General features: G+C 40.4%; 2 protein-coding genes across 2 annotated transcripts; one reads left to right on the forward strand and one right to left on the reverse strand.

Moving 5' to 3' along the window:
* Positions 1–403: 403 nt before the first annotated feature.
* Positions 404–6,093, reverse strand: tmem160 (transmembrane protein 160). Its single transcript, XM_056441923.1, has 4 exons — positions 3,284–6,093; positions 3,029–3,053; positions 2,454–2,546; positions 404–1,500 (listed from the first exon to the last, which is right to left on the reverse strand). Exons 1-4 carry the CDS (start codon positions 3,503–3,505, stop codon positions 1,175–1,177), a joined length of 666 nt encoding a protein of 221 aa, XP_056297898.1. The 5' UTR covers positions 3,506–6,093; the 3' UTR covers positions 404–1,174.
* Positions 6,094–9,129: 3,036 nt separating this feature from the next.
* Positions 9,130–17,419, forward strand: egln2 (egl-9 family hypoxia-inducible factor 2). Its single transcript, XM_056442058.1, has 6 exons — positions 9,130–9,341; positions 9,884–11,364; positions 14,290–14,409; positions 14,535–14,671; positions 15,790–15,857; positions 17,181–17,419. Exons 2-6 carry the CDS (start codon positions 10,084–10,086, stop codon positions 17,417–17,419), a joined length of 1,845 nt encoding a protein of 614 aa, XP_056298033.1. The 5' UTR covers positions 9,130–9,341; positions 9,884–10,083.
* Positions 17,420–22,803: the final 5,384 nt, after the last annotated feature.

Consider the following 22,803-nt stretch of genomic DNA (forward strand, 5'->3'; position numbering starts at 1 on the left):
ACTAGCGAGAGTAAATAGTCCCCAGTGTTGGTGTAAATACTCAGTTAATTCCCAAGTGTTAAAAAGTCAGTGTTAAAGTGAATTGACTGAGTCATTACAACTAGAGCAGAGTGATGACAACGTTCAGTGTCACTCCGGGAAGCTCCGCCCCCTCCTCCTCCTTTCAAATTGAGTTTAATCACGCTCGTTTTAATTCTGGAAAGATTGCAGCGAGTTTCTCTAAATCACTTTTTTCTATAGAATGTTGATATTTCGGCAGAAGCAACATTTTAGAATAACTCTCCACTGACTTCAACTTCTTGAAATATCAAATTGCAGACGGCTAACGTGAGCGAGTCAAAAGCTGCATGGGGAAGAACACGTCCATTAAACATCAAATGTGAAAGCGAAATCATGCCGACTCTGAAGTTTAAACCAGCATAGATTTATTATCGCTTTTATTATTTTATGTACAGAAGAGAAACGAATGTGAACCCGTCTACAGACTAACTCTAGCATCAACTTAACCCATCCATTAAATCATAGTGAGATGGTTGTATGGTCACATGTAGGTACTGTACATAAACAAATATATGAAAAATACTTTCTTTAAAAAAAAAAAAAATCTAATCACTACAATAACTTTAAAAAATAATTATATATGAAGAAAAAAAAAACAGTAAAAGAAACCCAATTAAAACAAAAACATCCTAAGCCCTCATTGATAAAAAAACAGCCCTGGACATGCATAGTATTACTCGATCTCAAACTAGCTTGTTGAATTTCAAGACTTGTATAAAAGATTCAAGTAGTGAGAGTAAATGATGAAACCAGCGGAGTGAGAACTTTATACAAGGAAGTGCAAACTGAACTTAGAGGAACAGATGTGGTGATCTCAGTGAATCTTTGCACTGGGCCCGACAACGCGAAGAACAGGTCGAGACGGATTGATAATGCACGTGAAGCAGCGTTGAATATTTTTATATAATTATAATAAATCGTACTAAAAAAAAAGAACGATATTCTCCAAAAAGGTCTGAAAGGGTTTGTTCACCTCGACAAATCATCTCTCCATCGATGTAACGGTGAATAAGTCTGAATCAGCCTACATACGAGTATGTAGAACGCTTGCACACACACACACCCCCTGAATCAAAGCCACACACACACACACACACACACACGCCCTCTCCGTCTACTTGTTCGGCCGCTTGCCGCCCCCGTCGTCCCTGCCGTGATGGCGGCCGCGGTGTTCACGCCTGTCGCGGCACTCCCGGCACTCCTCGCCGTCGTCGTCCGCCTCCTCGTCGAGCTCCTCCCCCTGGCGGATGATCTCCACCTCCAGGCGGCCGACGTACAGCGATACCGCGCAGAGCCACAGGAGGGCGACGGCGATCACCGCGGCGCCCTGCAGCAGCAGCGCCGGCACCGACAGCAGCATCAGCCTCCGCAGGGCGAAGAGGCTGGCGACGTACGAGGCGCCGCCGAACGACACGCACACGCCGCCCAGGATGAAGAAGGCTGAGGGGGGAAACACATCTTCATCAGGAAAAAGTGAAAGAAACCGTAGAATTTGTCCCATTTAAAAATTAAAAAAAATTAAAGTTCCCGCGCCCTCGTCTCAAGATTTGTGTAATATATTAATTAATTATTTACATTAATAAATATGTAATAATATTATTGTGTAAATGTGTAATTCAGATTTAAATAATCCGAACCTCGTGGATAGATTTTGTAATAGTTGGCTGGTTTTAATTGTTTTTTCACAAACTCAATGACGATTAAAATAATTTAAATAATCATGACATCATCGTTTAGAGCTAGTTATATAAAAGAAGATCAGCTCTTTATTAACGTATGGTGATTTTAGTCAATTGTAGAAATTCTTGTGAAATTATTCATTTGCTAAATAAAATAAAATCTTTTTTTTTAAAGAATCACAATAACCTGTGATCAGGTAATCATGACGTCATCGTTTACAGCTAAATAAATAGAAGAACATCAGCTCTTGATTAACATATGGGGATTTTAGCCAATTGGAGAAATTCTTGTGAAATTATTCATTTGCTGAATAAAATAAAATCTTTTATTTTTATTAAAATAACCTTTGATCAGGTAATCATGACATCATCGGTTACAGCTAGATTTATAAAAGAATGTCAGTTTTTTTTAACGTATGGTGATTTTAGTCAATTGTAGAAATTCGTGTGAAATTATTCATTTGCTGAATAAAAAATAAGTTTTCTTAGAAATTGATTTTTGGATTTTTTTTCGAAATATTGGTGCAGATGCTCTAGTTTTATATTATGTGTATTACTTAATTACCATTTATTGATTTGCAAGACTTTATTTTTCTTAAATCCACTGTAGCTTTGAATAATTTGGCAGCACTATAAATCTTAAAAATCACAAGTTTGTTATCTGACTTCCAGTCTGCTGGATTTGACATAAAACACTGAAGCGGGCGCCGGTACCGTATCCCGCTTCAAGTCCCACTTCGCTCTGGACGAACGCGATGACTCCGATGCCGGTCGCCAGCAGACCGTTCCGGAACCACGAGAGGAACCCTGCAACAAAAAATATATATATGAATTACGGCCTGAGCTGCCTCCGTTTATCAAAACCTTCTGGTAAGTTTTAATATTCTAAGACCTAATAATACACAAAGCATACATGGATAAGAAGCCGTGTCCCTATTTCATAATACAGTACATACTATGTATAGGCAGGTACTCAGAGAGGTCAGTACACACACTCAAACACCTAATTGAGTGTTTAGCATGCTGTCGATGAACGCATCGATTATGTCACCAATCTCTAAAGAACCAATGAAAATCACACGAATAACATGAACAATGCAATTGTGGTGCAGATTGCTCCACCAAAGCAGTCAGAAAAGGACACACACTGTTCAGCTTTAACCTGGAAGGAGTTGATTTGCCTACAATGAAGCATTTACATGAGATCAACGTTGCTGTGCGACGTTCAGGCTCTGGTTGAACCCTGAACCTCGCACACATTTCCAGTACGACTTTTTTGGTCAGGTTACCTGTCTCGTGGGACTTTCTCAGCATCTGCAAAAATTGGAGAATAACAATATTAAGAACATCAACCTCGAATTGGAATCAGTTGTATTATGATTTAAAAAAACGTATTTATTGTGGATGTTTAGTTGCTGTGATGCACATTTTGCAACAGGAGTAGAGGAAACGAAAGGAAAAGCAACCGTGATATTATTATTGTATAAAATATATATTCACTTTTTTCATTTATTTTAAGTGTCGTGACGTCGACGTTTCCCTACCAAAGCGTCCGCCTTGTCGAGGTCCGTGAGCGGCTGCTGCAGCGGGTGCTCCCCGCGGATCTTCCCCCACGGTCCCTGCTCCCCGAGCCGCAGCCGGGACGAGCCGTGCAGCCTCCTCCTCAGCGGGGCCGCGGCGGGGGGCCGGAGCAGCGTCACCGCCCGGGCGAAGTGCCACACGGCCGGCGGCAACTGCCTCCTCACGAATACACGGAAGAAAGACATCGCATTCCGAGCTAAATGTGCTAAATGTGCACCCCTCTGAGTGGAAGGCAACAACACGACCGCCGCACGCACTCTGAACTCTCACCCCCCCTCGGTAGTCAACGACGACGACACCCGGAAGAGGCTCGCGTGAGGCCCGGTGTCGTAAAAAAAAAGGTATGCAAAGAAATATTTAGCGCCACCATGCGACTGAAGGTAAATAATGAACTCGGAATCACAGTTTAGTTGAGTTAGTTTTTTTAACTACAGCGGGGTTGTATGTTCATTTATTTGTTTTGTAGGTTTAAGTTTATTGTCGACATTTCCCCTTTAATGATATATCAAACAAAATGCAGTTACAACGATACGCCACCGGAGGGCGCCATTGTGCAATGTTTTGATTTAGGTTCCGATTTATTTATTTATTTTCTTGCAATTTCAAAACAGAATAATATATAATTATTTCAACTTTAAAAAAATATTAAGATTTTTTAAAAATATATAAATATATAATTATTAATAAAATAGAATTATTAATAGAATTATTATTATAATGACACAGCAACAAGAGTAATTGGCCAGGCTTACACATAAAAGTAAAAATGCCCCAAAATATCTTAAACTTAAAATGGAGCACATGTATATCTGATTTTTTTATTTTTTTTAAAGGTCTCGTCACCCGTGGAGTGAACTCTTTCAAAAAGCAAGTGTGTCTTAAATATCTTAAGAGGAGCTTGAAGGAGAGTATGTGTGAGATGTGAATCAGTAACCTGAGGTTGAAACACAAAGCTTTATCCTCCTTTTTATGGAAATCACATCAAAAAGACAAATAGTGATGAAACTGTATCAACCATGGTTGCGCATGCATTATACCTGTGTGTGTGTGCGTGTGCATGTGTGTGTGTATGTGTAAGGGAGAGACCTGCATCCTCAGTGAGGATGATGGGACAACCTCTTCCTGAGGGTCTTTTGTCTTTTTTTTTAGCCCACTGGGACCTAGAAAGGCCACGCCTGTCATAGCTGAGCGTACAGAGCTGCAGCGGCTCTCAGATGGGACTTTGTATTTGTGTGTGTGTGTGTTTGTGTGTGTGTTTGTGTGTGTGTGCTTGTGGGTGTGTTAACAGTGGGGTCTTTTACAAACAACCAAATCTTTGATGTGATGTGCAGCTGACCCTTTAGTTGCTCTCACGATACTGTCCCCAACACAATGGGGGACTGATGTTAGTACACACACACACTTACACACACACACTTATACACACACACACACACACACACACACATGCACATGCTTACACATGCAGATAGGTTATCCAGCATTCTGACATGTTTTCCATACAAGCAGCAGCAGCGTTTTACTGATAAGAGACTTGACCTTCGATGATGCTTACTCACACTCTTTTATTATTTGCATAATACTCAATGTGTTTATTAATTATATATTAAAAGAAAAAATTAGTGCTTTTTTTATATGTATATCCATACAGTACATACGTAAATATATGAATAATTGGTAATAGAGTAATCATCGTATTGCGATTATATATTCTAGAGAGAAAACAATTCAAATGAAGTATTTAAATGAAAATGTATACAGAACCCTTTCATATAGGCACATATAGTGCATTAAAACTACAAGTCAACATCTATTAATAGATGTTTCAACAAGGGTCGGTTTACATTTCCTCCAAATCATGGCACATGTGAGGTTCAACAAGATTGATCAGCTTTTTATTGAATAGTGTTTCTTCCCATTATCTGCACGCATCATCAATCTTTTTTTCAAAGTTACTTTTACTCTTGTAACTTGAAAAAAATAAAAGGCAAAGGAACGTAACCACAGGAATCTGATTTCCATGTCCAAAGTATTATTTTATTATTTTTATAATATCGTGGTGATGACGACTGTGATACTGGGCGTGGTCCAGGATGCTGTCCAGGATAAACTCTATTTCCTGGTAATGCCTCCGTGGTTGTGTGTGTGTGTGTGTGCATGTGTGTATGTGTGTCGAACTAATCACATGGCAGTGCATGTGTCTTTTTAAACAGCGTGTACATTTTAAACATATATTATACACAATATTCTCCAATTGTTTATGTTCGTGAGCTCAGCAGATGTAAAACAACGTATAGTTACGACCTGCAATGGCTATATGAGGGAAAGTACATTCATGTATATGTATTTAACAATAATATATTTGTACTGCATCTATATCTGTGTGAGCTTGTAAGGAGGACGAGTGTCACAGGTGATCCCCGACTCCTCCTTCCTACCCTCCTCACCATCACCCACTTCCTTTCCCCTTTGCTCTCAACACATCCGCTTCCTCTTTATTGTGCACGGTCATCATCGCGCTTTTTTCCCCGCCTTTTTTGTTTTTTTAAAGATTTTTTTCACGAGCACATTGATATCATTCTGGATTTAAACCATGTCGTAGAGCTTTGATACTTTTAAAACACCATATTTAAATTCCTTTGATCCTTCCTTTGCCGTTTGCTTTCACTCAGTTTACAGTTAACCTCATCCCTGCTGCGTGTCACGTAGAAAACTCCATAACCATACAAAAAAACTTATGGTTCAAGTAAAACAAATTGAGAATTTAAATATTTTGCATAAACAAACATATATTTAGACTAAAATGTTTGTTTTTTAAAAAACATTTTAGTCTAAATATATGTTTGTTTATGCAAAATATTTAAATTCTCAATTTAAAAAAACATTTTAGTCTAAATATATGTTTTAGTCTAAATATATGTTTGTTCAAAGAAAAACATTTTAGTCTAAATATATGTTTGTTTATGCAAAATATTTAAATTCTCAATTTAAAAAAACATTTTAGTCTCAATATATGTTTGTTTATGCAAAATATTTAAATTCTCAATTTTGAAAACTCAGAAAGCAAAGTAAAAAAAACAACAAAGTAAGCAAGTCTACTTGCAGGCCTCGACTGTTCACTCTTTGTTATCAACTCTCCTGCAACGTTGACAGGAAAGAGAGAGAGAGAGAGATTGAGAAAAAGAGGAGGAGATGTGTATACGTGCAGAGCTGCACTCGTGTGTTACGCAGTCTGAGGGAAAGCGGCCAGCTGTGTTGGGAGCGCTGACCTTGGCGAAGAGTTCACCGCTTCTCAGACTCAGGACAAACAAGCGTTGCATTCAAGGGTTAACCGGTCGGCATATCAATGATTCACCGATTTAATTTAAGGAGAGCCGTTACGGCTGAACGACTGAGTGAACTGCATACACGTGTAAAATTAAGTAAATACCTTTTGCAAATACACGGGTTAACCATTCCAATCAAAATGTTGTTGTTTTTCATGATGTACACAGTGCATTGTGAGTTATTTTGAGGGAGCATACCATAATATATTAATACCGACACTACAGGATACAGGAGGGGAAGCTGTCGAGGTTATTTAATGCTGCAGGTGCATGAGTGCGTGTGTCTCCAAGTTAGTTTTTTTCCTTTAGTTAAAGTACAGCGTTTGTTTTGATCTCCTGGTAAGTGGGAGTCCTGATTTATATGTTTACTCCAACCATAACTCTGATGTCTGTTACATTGTTGGATCCCCAGCTAATGGTTTTGCACGTGTGTGTCCTTAGTTTGTGTGTTTATGTTCACAGGATGTTATCAGACATCGGTGGTGATATATGTGTCTATGTATATGTATATATATATATATAAACATATATCTATTTTTATATATATGTATATATATATTATATATAATATAATAATATATAGTTATACATATATATATATAAATATATGATCATAGTATATAATATATATAGTTGTAAATATATATATATATACATTCATATTTATAATATATAGTTATAAATATATATATAAATATATCATTATATAATATATATAGTTATAAATATATATAACTATATTATAAACTATATTTATATATATTATATACTATATACATATAATTTATAACAATATAATTATATACTATATTTATATATATATATTTATAACTATATATTATATTATACATAAATATATATACATACACATACACACATATGTATATTTATACATATATGTGTGTGTATATATATATAATATATATATATATATATATACACACATGCATATATATCACCACCTATGTCTGATTAAATCCTGTGAACTTCCATGGAGGGCATTTCAAATGCTGTGGGCAATGCAGGAACTTGGTATATTATTCACTATAGTCAAACTTGAACGGATCGAGTTATTTAACTTGTCAACTTCACTCACTGTTTTATCTCAGAAATCCACAATGAAACACATGGCGCATGCTGCACACAATATCCCAAACAAGTTCCTTATTCCCAAAAGACAATCATTATTTTTAAAGTGTAAACATTCTTAAAAATGTGTCCGCCTCTCTCTTGCCGAGTCCAGTGACGTCCTCCACTAGTTTATGTTGAGAAATGTGTCCACAGTCTTGGAAACTGAAAACTCAAATTATTCATTAGAGTTTTCCGAATAACTCACCGTGTTTTTACATACAGTAAGTAAATATAAGGATGCGTGTAATGCTCATTGTTATGCACATATATACATATTTATCTACATGATATATCTATGTTGTCGAGGCCTGTGAATGCTCATAGTATGGTACGTGCTCTCAAGCCTCATTGTGGAACATGCCATGTTGCATGTACAGAGACGGCTCAGTGGTACAGTCGACCTCCATCATGACCTCGCGTGACTGGTCCGTTAATAGGCTGAGACCGGGCCACACCAGACGGATGTGGCGTGCCAGTGTTGTGTCAAAGTATTTCTTTAATCCCTGGGGTGGAAGCCCTAAACCCAGCACCCTTAATCCACCACCCTAAACCCAGCACCCTAAACCCACCACCCTAAATGCAGGCCAGTCTATATCAGAAGACATTTCCTCATTTCATGTTACACAAACAACCAGGTGGACAATATACTATCAACAGTAGGCAAAGTTGAAGCTGAGCGTTTAGTCCTGAGGTCAGAGACGGTGTTGCGTCACGGGTTCATTCAGTCCTCGTACCAAGAGAGATGGCTCCAAACTACACACAAGCTCACTGTCGCTGCCTCTAATAAATACATCCTATAGATAGTGTGACTTGTCTGTTGTGAGACAAGAGAAGTTTGTCAACTGGTGATTTAGATAAACTGTTCCTAAACATGTTGGTAGGGACGCCCCTTTATGTTAACTTACTTGTATATGTTTTATTTTTTATTGTGTAGAATAATATAGCAGTCTTTCATTCTTTAATTTGTTATTTATATATATAAATACATATATATATATGTATTTATTTAAATATAAATATATGTATATAAATATAGTTATATATAATAACTATCTATATAAAGATATGTTTATATATATATTTATATGCATAATATATATATATATATTTATGCATAATATATTTATATATGTATACATATAGTTATATATAATATATATACATATATTTATATATGTATCAATATATTTATATATAATATATATATATATATTTATATATGTATAAATATATATTTATATATGTATCAATATATCAAGATATTTATATATATATATAAATAAATAAAGAGCGAGCGAGAGAGAGCGCGCGCGCGCGAGAGAGAGAGGGAGGCGCTGAGGGGGGTGACATCGGGTCACTCGCCGAGACAACGGAGCCCTTTTGGGGGTGTCGGGGCGCCTCGTGTGACTCGAGTCGTCCCCGCGGTCGCGTTGAACGCCTCGGATCACCTCCGGGTTTTATGTTCATAACGGACACACCGGAGAGGAGGCAGCCCGGCAGGACGGACCCGGAAGTAGCTCTCGTGCTCTGACTGTCACGTACGCTTCGCTGTGGATCGCGGGAGGTGAGCTGAGGTGAGCTGAGGACTCACGTCAAACTGCACGTCCTTTTTTGAAATTGTATTTAAATTGTTTAAATTACAGCAGCACGTGGAGTGTATTTCTCACTCTGAAATGTGAGTTTAAAAAAAAAAGAATAATTTTGACGTTGGCGCTTAATTTGAAGGAAGGCAGCAAAGTTGGTCTTCAAATAGCTTGACAGACGAAATAATGTATTTGTAATATGTATTTCACAGCTGTCGAATATTCATTCTCAGGAGTTAGGGCTACAGAAGGAATGTTGTAGCCTACTTGGTGACACATTTACAACTTCACTCTAATTCCAGTGTGCATTACTTTACATCGGATACTATAACTGCAATAAATAACATAATAATAACCCCGAGAAGACAGTCCAGTTATTTAGTAGTTATTTAGTTTTCATTGGGCCTGTAGCCTATAAATGTTGCACCATATGAATCTAGATTGATTTACCACACCTCACTGTGACAAGGGGTGCGCACCGTGATATAAATAGCGCTAAAGTGTATAATTTGACTCTCCACAGATATCCCGCACAGCCGCAAACAAAGTATCGATCAGTCGCCTGATTGGAGAAGTACGTGAAGGACTCGGACATGAAACCTCCAGTGGCTGTGACTTACATTCTCTCCCGTCAGAGAAAGCCGCGACTCCGCTAGAAGAAAAGAAGAAAAAAATGAAGCGAGGACGTGAGCTACGTGCGCAGCCAGCAGATGACGAGGTGAAATGGAGAGCTTGGGACACGGGGACCTTTTAAACCCGAGCGCTCTCCTCCTCCGCGGTGCAGTCGCCGTTTCAGCAGCCGCGCGCGAGACGGGCGCGAGCGGCCAGCAGCAGCAGCAGCTCGAGCCCGGAACATCAGAGAGTCGGAGCCGCCGCTGCACGTGCGGAGCGGACATGGGGCTCAACGGCTGCTGCCGCTTACCGCCGCCGCCAGTCGGGAGTCCAACGGCCGCGGAGTTCCTCGCGGGTCTGGCCTCGCAGACCGACTCTCCCGCCGTCACAAGCCCGACGAAGTGGGCCACGACGGGCGTGTCGCTGTACAGCGACGGCGGGGAGGTGGGGGTGGTGTCGGTGTCCCCGTCTGACACCGTGGAGGGGAGACACGCGCACGTCTGGGCTCACCCGCCGAACGGTCACCCGGCACAAGTGAAGGGGGTAACGGGGGGCTCTGTCTACCCCGTGTACCCCCCCACCAGCAGAGGCTGTCTGGCGGAGAGCGGAGACCCTTTACTGGCGTGGAGGATCCGTGGGGACCCGAGAGCCAGACAGACGCAACAGAAACGCAGAGGTGGGGAGAACTGGGACACGGGGCCTCTTGGTGGTCTCATCATGGGGTCATTGGGGTCAGAGAGTCCCCTGGACCAGGTTTGCGCTTCGGTTGACTCTGACTTTAAGCGGAGGAGGCCGGGAGATGGAATCGACGCTCGCAAATCTCCCGAGGCCCCCAGAGGGGCCCGAGCGGTCCACTGCAGCAACAACTCCAACCAACTCGGCCATGCTCCCCGTGTCGCCCCCCAATCCCCCCTCACGCCTCCCGCTAACCAGCGCAACGGACACAACGTGGCCTCCTCGGGCCCAGCGGCCGCCACCGGCCCTCCGCCGCCGCTCGCCGCCGCCGCCGCCGAGGCCCTCTGCATCCCGACCCCGCCGTCTCCCGCGGGGGCCGGCTGGTCAGCGGACCACATAGCCCGGCGGTACATCGTGCCCTGCATGAAATACTACGGCATCTGCGTGAAGGACGACTTCCTGGGCCCCCAGCTGGGCGGCAGGATGCTGGAGGAGGTGGAAGTCCTGAACCGCAGCGGGAAATTTCGGGGCGGGCAGCTGGTGAGCCAGAACGGCGTTCCCTCTCGGAGCATCCGGGGGGACCAGATCGCCTGGGTGGAGGGGCGGGAGCCCGGATGCGAGAGCATCGGGGCGCTGATGGCGTACATCGACGAGGCCGTCATGCACAGCGCCGCCAACGGCCAGCTGGGGGGCTGCGTCATCAACGGGCGCACGAAGGTGAGAGGGGGGGGGGGGGGTCAGGTGAGAGGGAGTCAGGCAGGAGTCTGGTTTACGTCTTCAGAGTTAGCAGAAGTCACAAACAATCTGACATCATTTAATTATGAGCAAATGGTCTTCTCTAATGCACACACACACACACACACACACACACTTTCACGCATGCAGACAGCGCTGAGGTTGTAGGAGCTTTATTTACTTAATGTCATATATTCTGCCACGTAAGCCGCATGTTTTATTCTTTATTCCACTGTGACGACACATTGCATGCCCCAGCTTCTTCTCTTGATATTTTAGATATAGCATTTTAAATTATTATAATTGTTCCGAGTCCTGAGGACATTGTTTGCCAGACGGGGAAACCTCTAAACTTCCGACTGAAGCCCATTTTCTAAATTCTGCATCCTGAATCTATTTTTTTTGCTATTTGCAGATGCATCATTCTCATTAAATGACTAAATGAACTTCACAGATGTGAAAATTAGTCCCCCCCAAAAAAATCTTCATCTGTGTCTTTCTGTTTACCCACCTTTTTTAATGGATGATGTCATCCTCTACAATAAATCCCCCTCTCCTCCCGATGCATAGGGTCAATCTCCTGCATCCATCGCCGAGTAAAAGATACAGAAGACCCCCTCTTTTATCTCTCGACGCTTCGACTCACAATCCTTTTTGGGACTCGAGTGGATTTAATCTGTGAGACCGACGACGCACCAAAGCCGTCGCCTCGCTTCACCTGCGCGGTGCCTAAGCTTTGTTGCGTTAGATTTACGGCTATTCGTCATATTTAAATGAGATTTTATTCCGAGGCTGCCAACAATTAGTATTGTTGGTTTGCCAGCGTTGTTAGATTGCATTGTTTCATGTGTGTATTTCTGTCTCTGGCTTATCGGGATGTATCGCGTGTTTATCTGACGCCAACTGCTCCCTGGGCGGGTCTCCCAGTTTAGGTAAAAAGTTAATGTACAAAATGTATGCTGGTGTTCCAGTAGTGGATGGATAGGTGCAGGATCCAGTAATGATTGGCTGCACGAAAGAGAAAGGAAAAGCAATAGAATAAAAGAGGACGATCAGGGAGGAGTAAAGCCACGTGGAAGGCGTTCCGTCCGCGTCTTTTATTCTAACCTCCTTTCCTATTCCCTGTCCTTCTCTCCTTCGTCTCCTTCATAAATCCTCTCGTTTGCCACTTAAACCGCATATTTCCCAGCCGTCACCATGGTAACAGGCCCATACAGAGTAGTGCTCTGCATTGTGTACGAAAAAGAGACGTAGAGAGAGAAGAAGAAGAAGAAGAAGAGGGGTTGGCAATGCCCCCCAAATATAATGCTGCCTGATTCCTTCCAGTAGGCGAGATTACAGCATTAACGATGGGAAAAGGTGGATACGTCTTGTAATGTGGGGGGAAGAGACGCGAAGGGGAGGAGACGGAGGGGGCGGGCGGCGTTGAGCGAGTGAGAACGGGGCGATGCAGAAGGAGAGCGTCTGCTGCAGCAGCAGCTCGTCCTCAGATGACCCGACCGGAGCTCGCCGTGAGCCCCAAGTCACATGGTAACGCACACTGTCAGGGTTCGTACGGTCGTGGAAAACCTGGAAAAGTCATGGAATTTTAAAATGGTCATTTCCAGGCCTGGAGAAGTCATGAAAAATACTTTAAATCATAAAAGTTTTGGAAAAGCCATGGAAATTTGTTAAAATCACATCTCATTTACGGCGAGTTTGACATAATTAATATATTTTTTTAAAGAAAGACGCTCAAAATATAAGCCAGCGATAGCTCTCAATACGCAACATTTTCTACAGTTTTCATGTTTATACCGAGATTTCAGCTCTGGACTGCGTGTGTGTTTCACAAATTGCATCATGGGGGTATTGTGTTCAATGTGCAAATAGTACACCTGTGGTTGCAGATTGCAGTGGGTGTGGTTGCTGATTTTAGCGGGTGTGGTTGCAGAGTTTAGTGGGTGGTTGTAGATTTCAGTGGGTGTGGTTGCTGATTTTAGTGGGTGTGGTTGCTGATTTTAGCGGGTGTGGTTGCTGAGTTTAGTGGGTGTGGTTGTAGATTTCAGCGGGTGTGGTTGCAGAGTTTAGTGGGTGTGGTTGTAGATTTCAGCGGGTGTGGTTGCAGAGTTTAGTGGGTGTGGTTGTAGATTTCAGCGGGTGTGGTTGCTGATTTTAGCGGGTGTGGTTGCTGATTTTAGTGGGTGTGGTTGCTGATTTTAGCGGGTGTGGTTGCTGATTTCAGTGGGTGTGGTTGCTGATTTTAGCGGGTGTGGTTGCTGATTTTAGCGGGTGTAGTTGCTGATTTTAGTGGGTGTGGTTGCTGAGTTTAGTGGGTGTGGTTGTAGATTTCAGCGGGTGTGGTTGCAGAGTTTAGTGGGTGGTTGTAGATTTCAGCGGGTGTGGTTGCAGAGTTTAGTGGGTGTGGTTGTAGATTTCAGCGGGTGTGGTTGCAGAGTTTAGTGGGTGTGGTTGTAGATTTCAGCGGGTGTGGTTGCTGATTTTAGTGGGTGTGGTTGCTGATTTTAGCGGGTGTAGTTGCTGATTTTAGCGGGTGTGGTTGCTGATTTTAGCGGGTGTGGTTGCTGATTTTAGTGGGTGTAGTTGCTGATTTTAGTGGGTGTGGTTGCTGATTTTAGCGGGTGTGGTTGCTGAGTTTAGTGGGTGTGGTTGTAGATTGTAGCGGGTGTGGTTCTCTTCTCGGCTCGCCCGCGGCAGAGCTCCGATGCCGGCGCACGCATCTCCCCCCCCCCCCCCACGACGCACGTTGTGGGTCCCGTTCCTATCTCAGGGGGGGGGGGGGCATCGTGAAGGAGTTAAGCTCAGGGCACCAACACATAGTCCTGCCCCCCTGAAGCTGTAAACCTCGGGGAAACACTGACGTTGATGTTGGGCACGCAGCTAACCTCTCCACTTCTTCTGTTTCAGGCTATGGTTGCTTGTTACCCGGGCAACGGCACAGGTTACGTCCGCCATGTTGACAACCCGAATGGTGACGGCCGCTGCATCACATGCATCTACTATCTCAACAAGAACTGGGACGTCAAGGTGGAGCCTCGATCAGATCAATATGAGTCTCTTGTTTTTCAAATGTGTAAAACTTAAAAAAACATGTCCGAGGGAATGAGCACCACGAATAAAGTGTGTGTGTGTGTGTGTGTGTGTGCGTGCAGAAACAAGGCGGGTTGCTGCAGATCTTCCCTGAAGGCAAGAACATGGTCGCCAACATCGAGCCTCTGTTTGACCGGCTGCTGATCTTCTGGTCGGACCGCAGGAACCCTCACGAAGTCAAGCCGGCCTACGCCACTCGGTCAGTAACTCCTCAAATTAGATGTGAAATACATGCACACACACTCTCATAAAGTCATGGTCGGATTTTTAGATTACCTGCATAGTTTTTGCATATTTTAGTACACTCTGTACTGAAAATCCATGTGCGTTATAACACCATGTTCATTCAAATCTACTGTACATAACATTAGAACGAGGCGATCAATTATTTAACAACATTGAAAACAAAAGTTGATTATACATTTTTAATGAAGTAGCAAATAGGGTTAAATAGCAGAAGACACACACACATATTGATTGGGGCTAAAGCACGGCGTCCTGCCTGTCTATCTTCTACTTCTATCACAGATGCTTTAAAAAAAAAATGTATAATAATTTTTAATCGGATAAAAAGTGACTTTACAACATTAGACCGATACAGGCGAGCTATCACTTGGACACACGCACACTCACACACACACACACACACACACACACACACACACACACAGAGTAATTGGCATCGTAGGCCCAAGTAGGCGTGTCCATCGAGGTCACATGACACGTACTCTTTCACTCCGGCTGTTCTTCTCCTCTTCATCCTCTCCATCGGCCTGCTGGGGGCCGAGGTGGGGCCGGCGGCAGGAAGTACGTGTTTCCTGTCGGAAGAAAGAGAGAGAGGGGGGGGGGGGTGGAGGAAGGTTCGATTGCAGCTGGAGAGGCACGGACGTAAAGAGACAGGAATAAACAACACGGCCCCACTGGAGGAACTAGAAACTGTAGAAATGAACTCTGCGGGACACCTGCTGTTTACTGTCAGACAACACTTTTATTTGTGTAATCTGCTGTCTAGAGATTACCTTTCAAAGAACACTTTCTGACATTTTAATAACATTTTTGATGGTTTTTCTACTCCCATAAAACTCTTAAATGGAAAAAAAACAGAATGGACTGCAAATTAACTTTCACTTCATGATTATGTTATTGTCACAGACATTTCCTGAACAGTCTTTTGCACTTTTGCTTCAACTTTTCAACTTTTACACAAGAAAACAGCGAATCTTTCCCCAAACCAGTTACATGTTGTACTGACGACGATGACTATGTCTCATCTTCGCGTTAATAATGAGATCTCTTTTATGCTTCTTGTGTTTCCAGCTACGCTATCACAGTTTGGTACTTTGATGCCAAAGAGAGAGCTGAAGCTAAAGAGAAGTACCAATTGGGTAAGTTTCTTCACCTTCAGAGTTCAACGTCAGTTCCACTTTCTTTCCTTTTTTCCCACTTTCTTTGTTGTTGTAATATTTCATTTTCCAAATATTTTCACGATGCAAGAAAACCTGCAGAGCATACAGAGCACACTACATTAAACATTACAGAAAATTAGTTAGGAAAAAGAAGAAAATAAAAATACACAAGTAGATGAAGTACAATTAATTGAATAAAGTAAATAGATAATTAACACCCAAACAGAAAAAGTTGGTGCAAAGGATGATGACACAGCGCATAATTCAGAGATCCAAATAGTTGCAGCCCTATGGTACCGGAAGTGTTAAATAAGGCGGCCAGATATTCAACAATACGTTATATTTCTTTCTGAGACTATATGTAATCTTTTCAAGAGGAATACAACTGTTAATGTCCATTATTTAATCACTTTATTAAAGACCTCTGGTCAGTGGTGGCTGACCCATCGAGGGCCACGGGGCCACCCGCCCATGCAAAAATAAAAATAGTATATATTATTATACTATAAGTATATTATTAAACATGTTCTATTAGATTATATATATATATGTGATTTATAATATATGATTATATTTTATTATAATATATTTCTGATATATATATTTTGTATATTTACATTAGATGGTATTTATATATCATATTATACTGAATATTATTATATGATATATATGTATATATTAATATTCTAAATTATATAAATAAGATGTCCTTATTATGTCAGTGTTGGAATAAATGTTAAATAAGTATATTATTACACATGTTCTATTAGATTATATATATATATGTGATTTATATTTTATTATAATATATTTCTGATATATATATATTGTATATTTACATTAGATGGTATTTATATATCATATTATACTGAATATATGTATATATTAATATACTGAATTATATAAATAAGATGTCCTTATTATGTCAGTGTTGGAATAAATGTTAAATAAGTATATTATTAAACATGTTCTATGAGATTATATATATATATGTGATTTATATTATATGATTATATTTTATTATAATATATTTCTGATATATATATATTGTATATTTACATTAGATGGTATTTATATATCATATTATACTGAATATTATTATATGATATATATGTATATTATATATTAATATACTGAATTATATAAATAAGATGTCCTTATTATGTCAGTGTTGGAATAAATGTTAAATATTTAACTACATATAGAAATGTGTGTTTGATATTTTGATATTGGGTTGTATTTGGTGCAACTTCATAATCCCGCCGGTGTGACTAACGGGCACTTTTCCATCGCTCTGCGCAGCAACGGGACAGAAAGGCGTCCAAGTGCCCGTCACCCAGCACGGCCGGACGCCAGTCTCACTCTCTGGACGCCATCAGAAAGAGAGACGCCGTCGTGTCCGCCGGTCATCGATGCAGCGCCGCCGCGTGGCCAGATTGACCTTTTCAGCCTGTGACTGTTTCCCGGGCCACGTGGTCAGGGTGCTGATCGGAGACGTCGCCGATGAAGAGCACAAATGGACTGGACGGACAAAAAAATGAAGACGCCAAACTGAAAGAAAAAAAACAGACTCCCTCATTTTATTTCTCTTCCGTTTTTTGCCCGTTTTGGTTCTTGGTGATGTCGCGGAGCACTTGAGACGCCGTTGTTTCACTCTTCAGGTCAAATACAAGGAGCATGAATCATGAATCGGTGGAGAGTAAAAAGGGTGCACGGAGTCGAATTGTGTGTGTGTTATGACTCCATTGAAGCACTTTCTTTGATTTAAAAAAAAAGAACAATGCAATGTTGTGTGAAAATGAATCTCACTGACATTCATGACATTCTTTTGATATTTTCTCAGTGAATTGTTGAAAATGATTAGACACACTTTCTTTCATCGTAAAATGCCAAATTCAGAAGGATTTCAATGGAAACAAAGAATCTGGGGAAAAGCAGAAGAGCGGTGCACGGAGGGGACGAGCAAATCAATGCACAGCAATGATATCAGATTTGACATCAGTTCGGGATGTTACAATATCAATACCATTAAAATGCTTGATTATTTATTCAATATCGCAGTTAAAATAAAACAATGCATCCCATGTACTGCAGCATCTTCCCGTCTGAAGCGCGGACTCTAAACGAGACGGGAACGCATGAAGACGATTCTCAAATTAGCACTCGGGAGGGTTCAAGAAGTATTTCAGGACTTTATTACAATATCAGAAGACCAACAAAAAAAACGCCTCGGAAAATGCGAGTGCGGCAAAAAAATGTAGTTTCAATATTTGAAACTGATTCTCGTGACACGGAGGTTTTTTCTTAAGTGATTACGGTGGAGTTCACTCTGTACGGCTTACAAGGAGCAAGCTCTCCAAACTAAGAGCATCTACTCAATAAAGCACAGACGTATGTCAAAATATTGCCTGCTCATGTGTGTGATTGTGTGTAGAAATGTACTCGCACATGTGTGTGTGTGTGTGTATTTCCACGGTCTCAAAGAGGGTTATTGTCTGTGATTCTAGATTGGTGACCTAGCACTTTATTGTTTTAACCCTCCTGTTACCTTTATATTTACTGACATATTTTACCCTCGGGGGCAATTTGACCCCAGCAATTAAAACCTCCAGAAAATTATTAGAATTAATATTGTTTTCCAAGTTTAAGTGTGAGGTACTTCATGTTTGTTTGTTGACTACCTAAATAGCCCTTTAAATATATAAAAAAGTTGATATTTCTTATATGTTTGACAAAGTGAAAAACAGCCTGGGGTCAAATTGACCCCAAAGAACACCGACATTAAACATTGAATGGGGTCAAATTGACCCGAAGGTAACAGGAGGGTTAAATGCAGTGCTTGAATGAATGTAGATGAATGCCTTTCATGCTGTGGATCACATGTCATTCAAATGCGATAGAAACTAAAACAATGAAAACAAATGGAAATGATTTTTTCCCCTGATTTTTTTATTTCTTTTCTTCAATTTGTAGTATTTAATTAAAAACCTGTTTGTTTTTGTACACACATCATTTGTTTGTGAATAACGTCTTCGCTGAATCCTACTTTTAGGGTAGAGATGAGACCAAGAGAGAGACGTCACATTTCGGGCCATAACTCAATAATTCATGTGCCAACCGACAATTTTAACCACAAATGTCTCACGGGATAAAAATTATGAGAAATTATGACGTGATGACATACATGGATGTAAACTGCAACGTAGGGGGTTGGCGGAGGCTCAAGCGCAAGGTGTTAATTCAAGATAAAATGTAATAAAATACAGTTTACCAATTGCAGGGCATGCGGTGAATATCAGAGTCTGTTCTGGAAATGGTATATGCCCAAAATAGTCACTGACACCTTTTATAAATCTATTAGGAATTATAACTCATCAGTTTAGAGCAAAGAGTCAACCATATCAGTTTAATTGTGTTCTTGCTATTATTTTAATTAAAGCTGATGTATTCTATGCCGAGCTTCACAACCTGTAAAGGCCAAATATAATACACATTATTCATAAGCCAGTAAATAAATAAATCATAAATCAGTCAAGAGGAGATTCATTCACAAAAATATTCAATTTATTATTATTATTATTTTAGGTGGACACGTTGGACTGTGGGGAATAGCAATGGGCAGTATTTTATATTCCCATAATTTAGAGAATAAACATACCTGACCTCAGTTATATCAAACAACGGTACAACAATATCATTATGATGTTCATTAATTGTAAATATACATACTGCACAGTGCACACCTAGATAAACCATAAGCACAATAGAGTACATTTCCATTGGACACTATAGGCTGGTTTACAATTCAGTTCATGAACTTACACTATTTATTATTTATTAAATAACTTTTTTTTTAAAGAATGTTTTAGTTGATGTTCATTCATATATATATATATATATATATAATTATTATTTTATTTATTTATTTGTTAAATTTCACGTGACATTTCAGAACCACTGACAGATACAACTTGGCCATTTGTATAATTTGGTTTGTTCAAATTCAGTATAGTCGACATAAAAAAATTAAAAACTAGTTCTCTGATGTTATACCTTAGTGTTTGGCATCAATACTAAAGCAATATCTTCTCTCTCAATACCGTACTTTGAGAATATAAATAATAAATGTGTTTTATTTCTTTTATTTCATTGAACAAAAAGGGGCCAAACTTATTATCTGGGTGAAATATCAAGTGTGCTGATCAAATATTCTCATATTTTTGGCTGATAACTTCTTAGAATATGAGTGCCTTTGTGCTTTGTCTCTTATATAAACAGTAAACTCAACATTGTATGGAACCATAGCTCATGTTCTGGTATTGCACATATTATAATAACAAGAGGAATGTAAGACGAGGAGCCTTCGCTCATACATTTGCTGCAGAGGCTGAAGTGGTTTTTCCCGTAATGGTGTAGCTGAATATCTAAATCACCCCAGGCTACCCTTTCAGAAGCATTAGTCTAACCATATAAAACTTGTTTTCTTTTTTTTAAGGATTTCTATCTGACCTGAGGGGGTGCTGCATGCTGCAGTCATCTTTCTCCACTGTGTGGCGTCTTTTCTATCATAGCGGTTTAGGTCTAATTCCTCCTGCAGTACCACGTGTGACCACCAGAGGGCAGCACGTGACAAGAAAACGACTGAGGGAATGGTATGTCGTTTGTGGACTTTACTGGCACATCTCGTCTCAAAGAGATGCAGAAAAACTGGTTCACGGGACTTATAGACTAGATTACTACAACTCCTTATGATCCGGCTGCTCTCACAAGTCTCTTAAATCCAACCAGTTAATCCAGAATGCTTCAGCTTGTCACTATAACTCAGAAAAGAGATCGCATGACTCCTGTATTACCTGCTCTGCACTGGCTCCCTGTAAAATCAAGAATCACATTTGAAATTCTTCTCCTCACCTACAAAGCCTTGATTGCTGATGCTCCATCATATCTTAAATAACAGGCAAACCAGACGGGGTCATTTTTGACCCCAGAGGACAACAGGTGTGATTATGTGCTGCCATTAGAAAAATGTAAATGATTCAAAAACAGCATCCTCACTAAACATTGGCATGTACCGCTCTGTAATAATTCAAATAGTCAAAATAATATTAAGTTTAAAAAACAATTGTTACATTTCATTTCCGTTCAAAAACAGGGAATACTTTTTTATAAACAAGGTATTTTGGCCCTAAATTTGTGAGAACAATTTGTGATTATGGGTTGGACTGAAGTAAGACTAAAGGTGTAAAACAGAATTAATTGACAATTTATACTATATGCCTTAAATAACGGTCAAACCAGTCGGGGTCATTTTTGACCCCAGAGGACCAAAGGTGTATGGCCAACGGGAGGACATTACGAGGGTGAAGGAGCTTGTAGTACCATATTGCGCCACTAGAGAGCTGCGCTCACTAAATGAGGGGCTACTTGTGGTTCCTAGAGTCCTAAAAAGTAGGCACCTCGTTTAAGAGTAGACTGAAGACTTTCCTCTGTGATCGTCTTATAGTTATAGGGCTGCATCAGGCACATTGAATGTGTTTATGTAACTCTGTAACACTTCTGGTCACATGACGTCTATTGTTCTGTCCATCCTGGAGAGGGATCCTCCTCTGTTGCTCTCCTGAAGGGTTCTTCCCCCTTTTTTCCCTGTGAAAGTTTTTTTCTTCCATTTCTTGCGAGTTTTTCCTGATCCGATGTGAGGTCAAAGGTCAGGGATGTCGTATGTGTACAGATTGTAAAGCCCTCTGATGCACATGTGTTATTCTGGGCTATACAAAATAAACCAAATTGAATATGTTTCAAAATGTTATCACTGTTTGTAATGTGACTGTTTTATTTAGACGCGGTCCAGTACTCTCACACCTATGTCCTCCCATTTAGTTGCCATCAAGATAAAAGAAAAGGATAAAAGAAAAAGGTTGTTTCAACAAATGAAGATGCATATTTATTTAACCCTCCCGTTACCTTCACATTTACTGACATATTTTACCCTTGGGGTCAATTTGACCCCAGCAATTAAAACCTCCAGAAAATTATTAGAATTAATATTGTTTTCTCAAGTTTAAGTGTGAGGTACTTTATGTTTGTTTGTTGACTACCTAAATAGCCCTTTAAATATATAAAAAAGTTGATATTTCTTATATGTTTGACACAGTGAAAAACAGCCTGGACCCCAATTGACCCCAAGGAACACCGACATTAAACATTGAATGGGGTCAAATTGACCCTAAAGGTAACAGGAGGGTTCATATCAGCAATCCTTCTAGAACCACTATCATCCAAAATATCACGTGGCATGTGAATTTTTTCATGTATTAATCAACTAGTTAACCTTATTGTGACTCATCAGGTGAATGTGTGTGTGTGGTTTTAACTCCCTACCCTGGAAACAACCAATCAGATTACTTGTTGAATGTTACGCCGTGTGTCCACATCCACTTTGCCGCCCCCATGTGTGTGTGTGTGTGTGTGTGTGTGTGCCACGTAATGTACTACACGGGTTTGCACAGGGTGTGCCTGACAATGTGACTTGACATAACACGAGTGCCGTACTGTCTGAATGCGACTCTATTGAGTACGTCATTATATTGACATGCTGACGGCGTTTTTCCCCAATGGAAGACAGACTGCAAGTGTTAGCGCCATATTGATGATGCCTCGATATTTAATTTCAATTTAGTATATTTAATACAGCCTAGTATCACAAATTACTAATGTGCCTCAGAGGGCCTTACAACCTGTACACATACGACATCCTGGTGAGGTCCAATATAACTCTCACACCTGGTTTTAATGGAGAAATGCTTTGTGAATATGGAGCTAACGTAAGTTATTAAAGTTTTCTTAATTCCTCCTGTTACCTTCAAATGTACTGACATCTTTTACCCTCGGGGTCAATTTGACCCCAGCAATTAAAACCTACAGAAAA

This window comes from Pseudoliparis swirei, chromosome 20, assembly GCF_029220125.1.
Source record: "Pseudoliparis swirei isolate HS2019 ecotype Mariana Trench chromosome 20, NWPU_hadal_v1, whole genome shotgun sequence".
NCBI classification, from domain to species: Eukaryota; Metazoa; Chordata; class Actinopteri; order Perciformes; family Liparidae; genus Pseudoliparis; species Pseudoliparis swirei.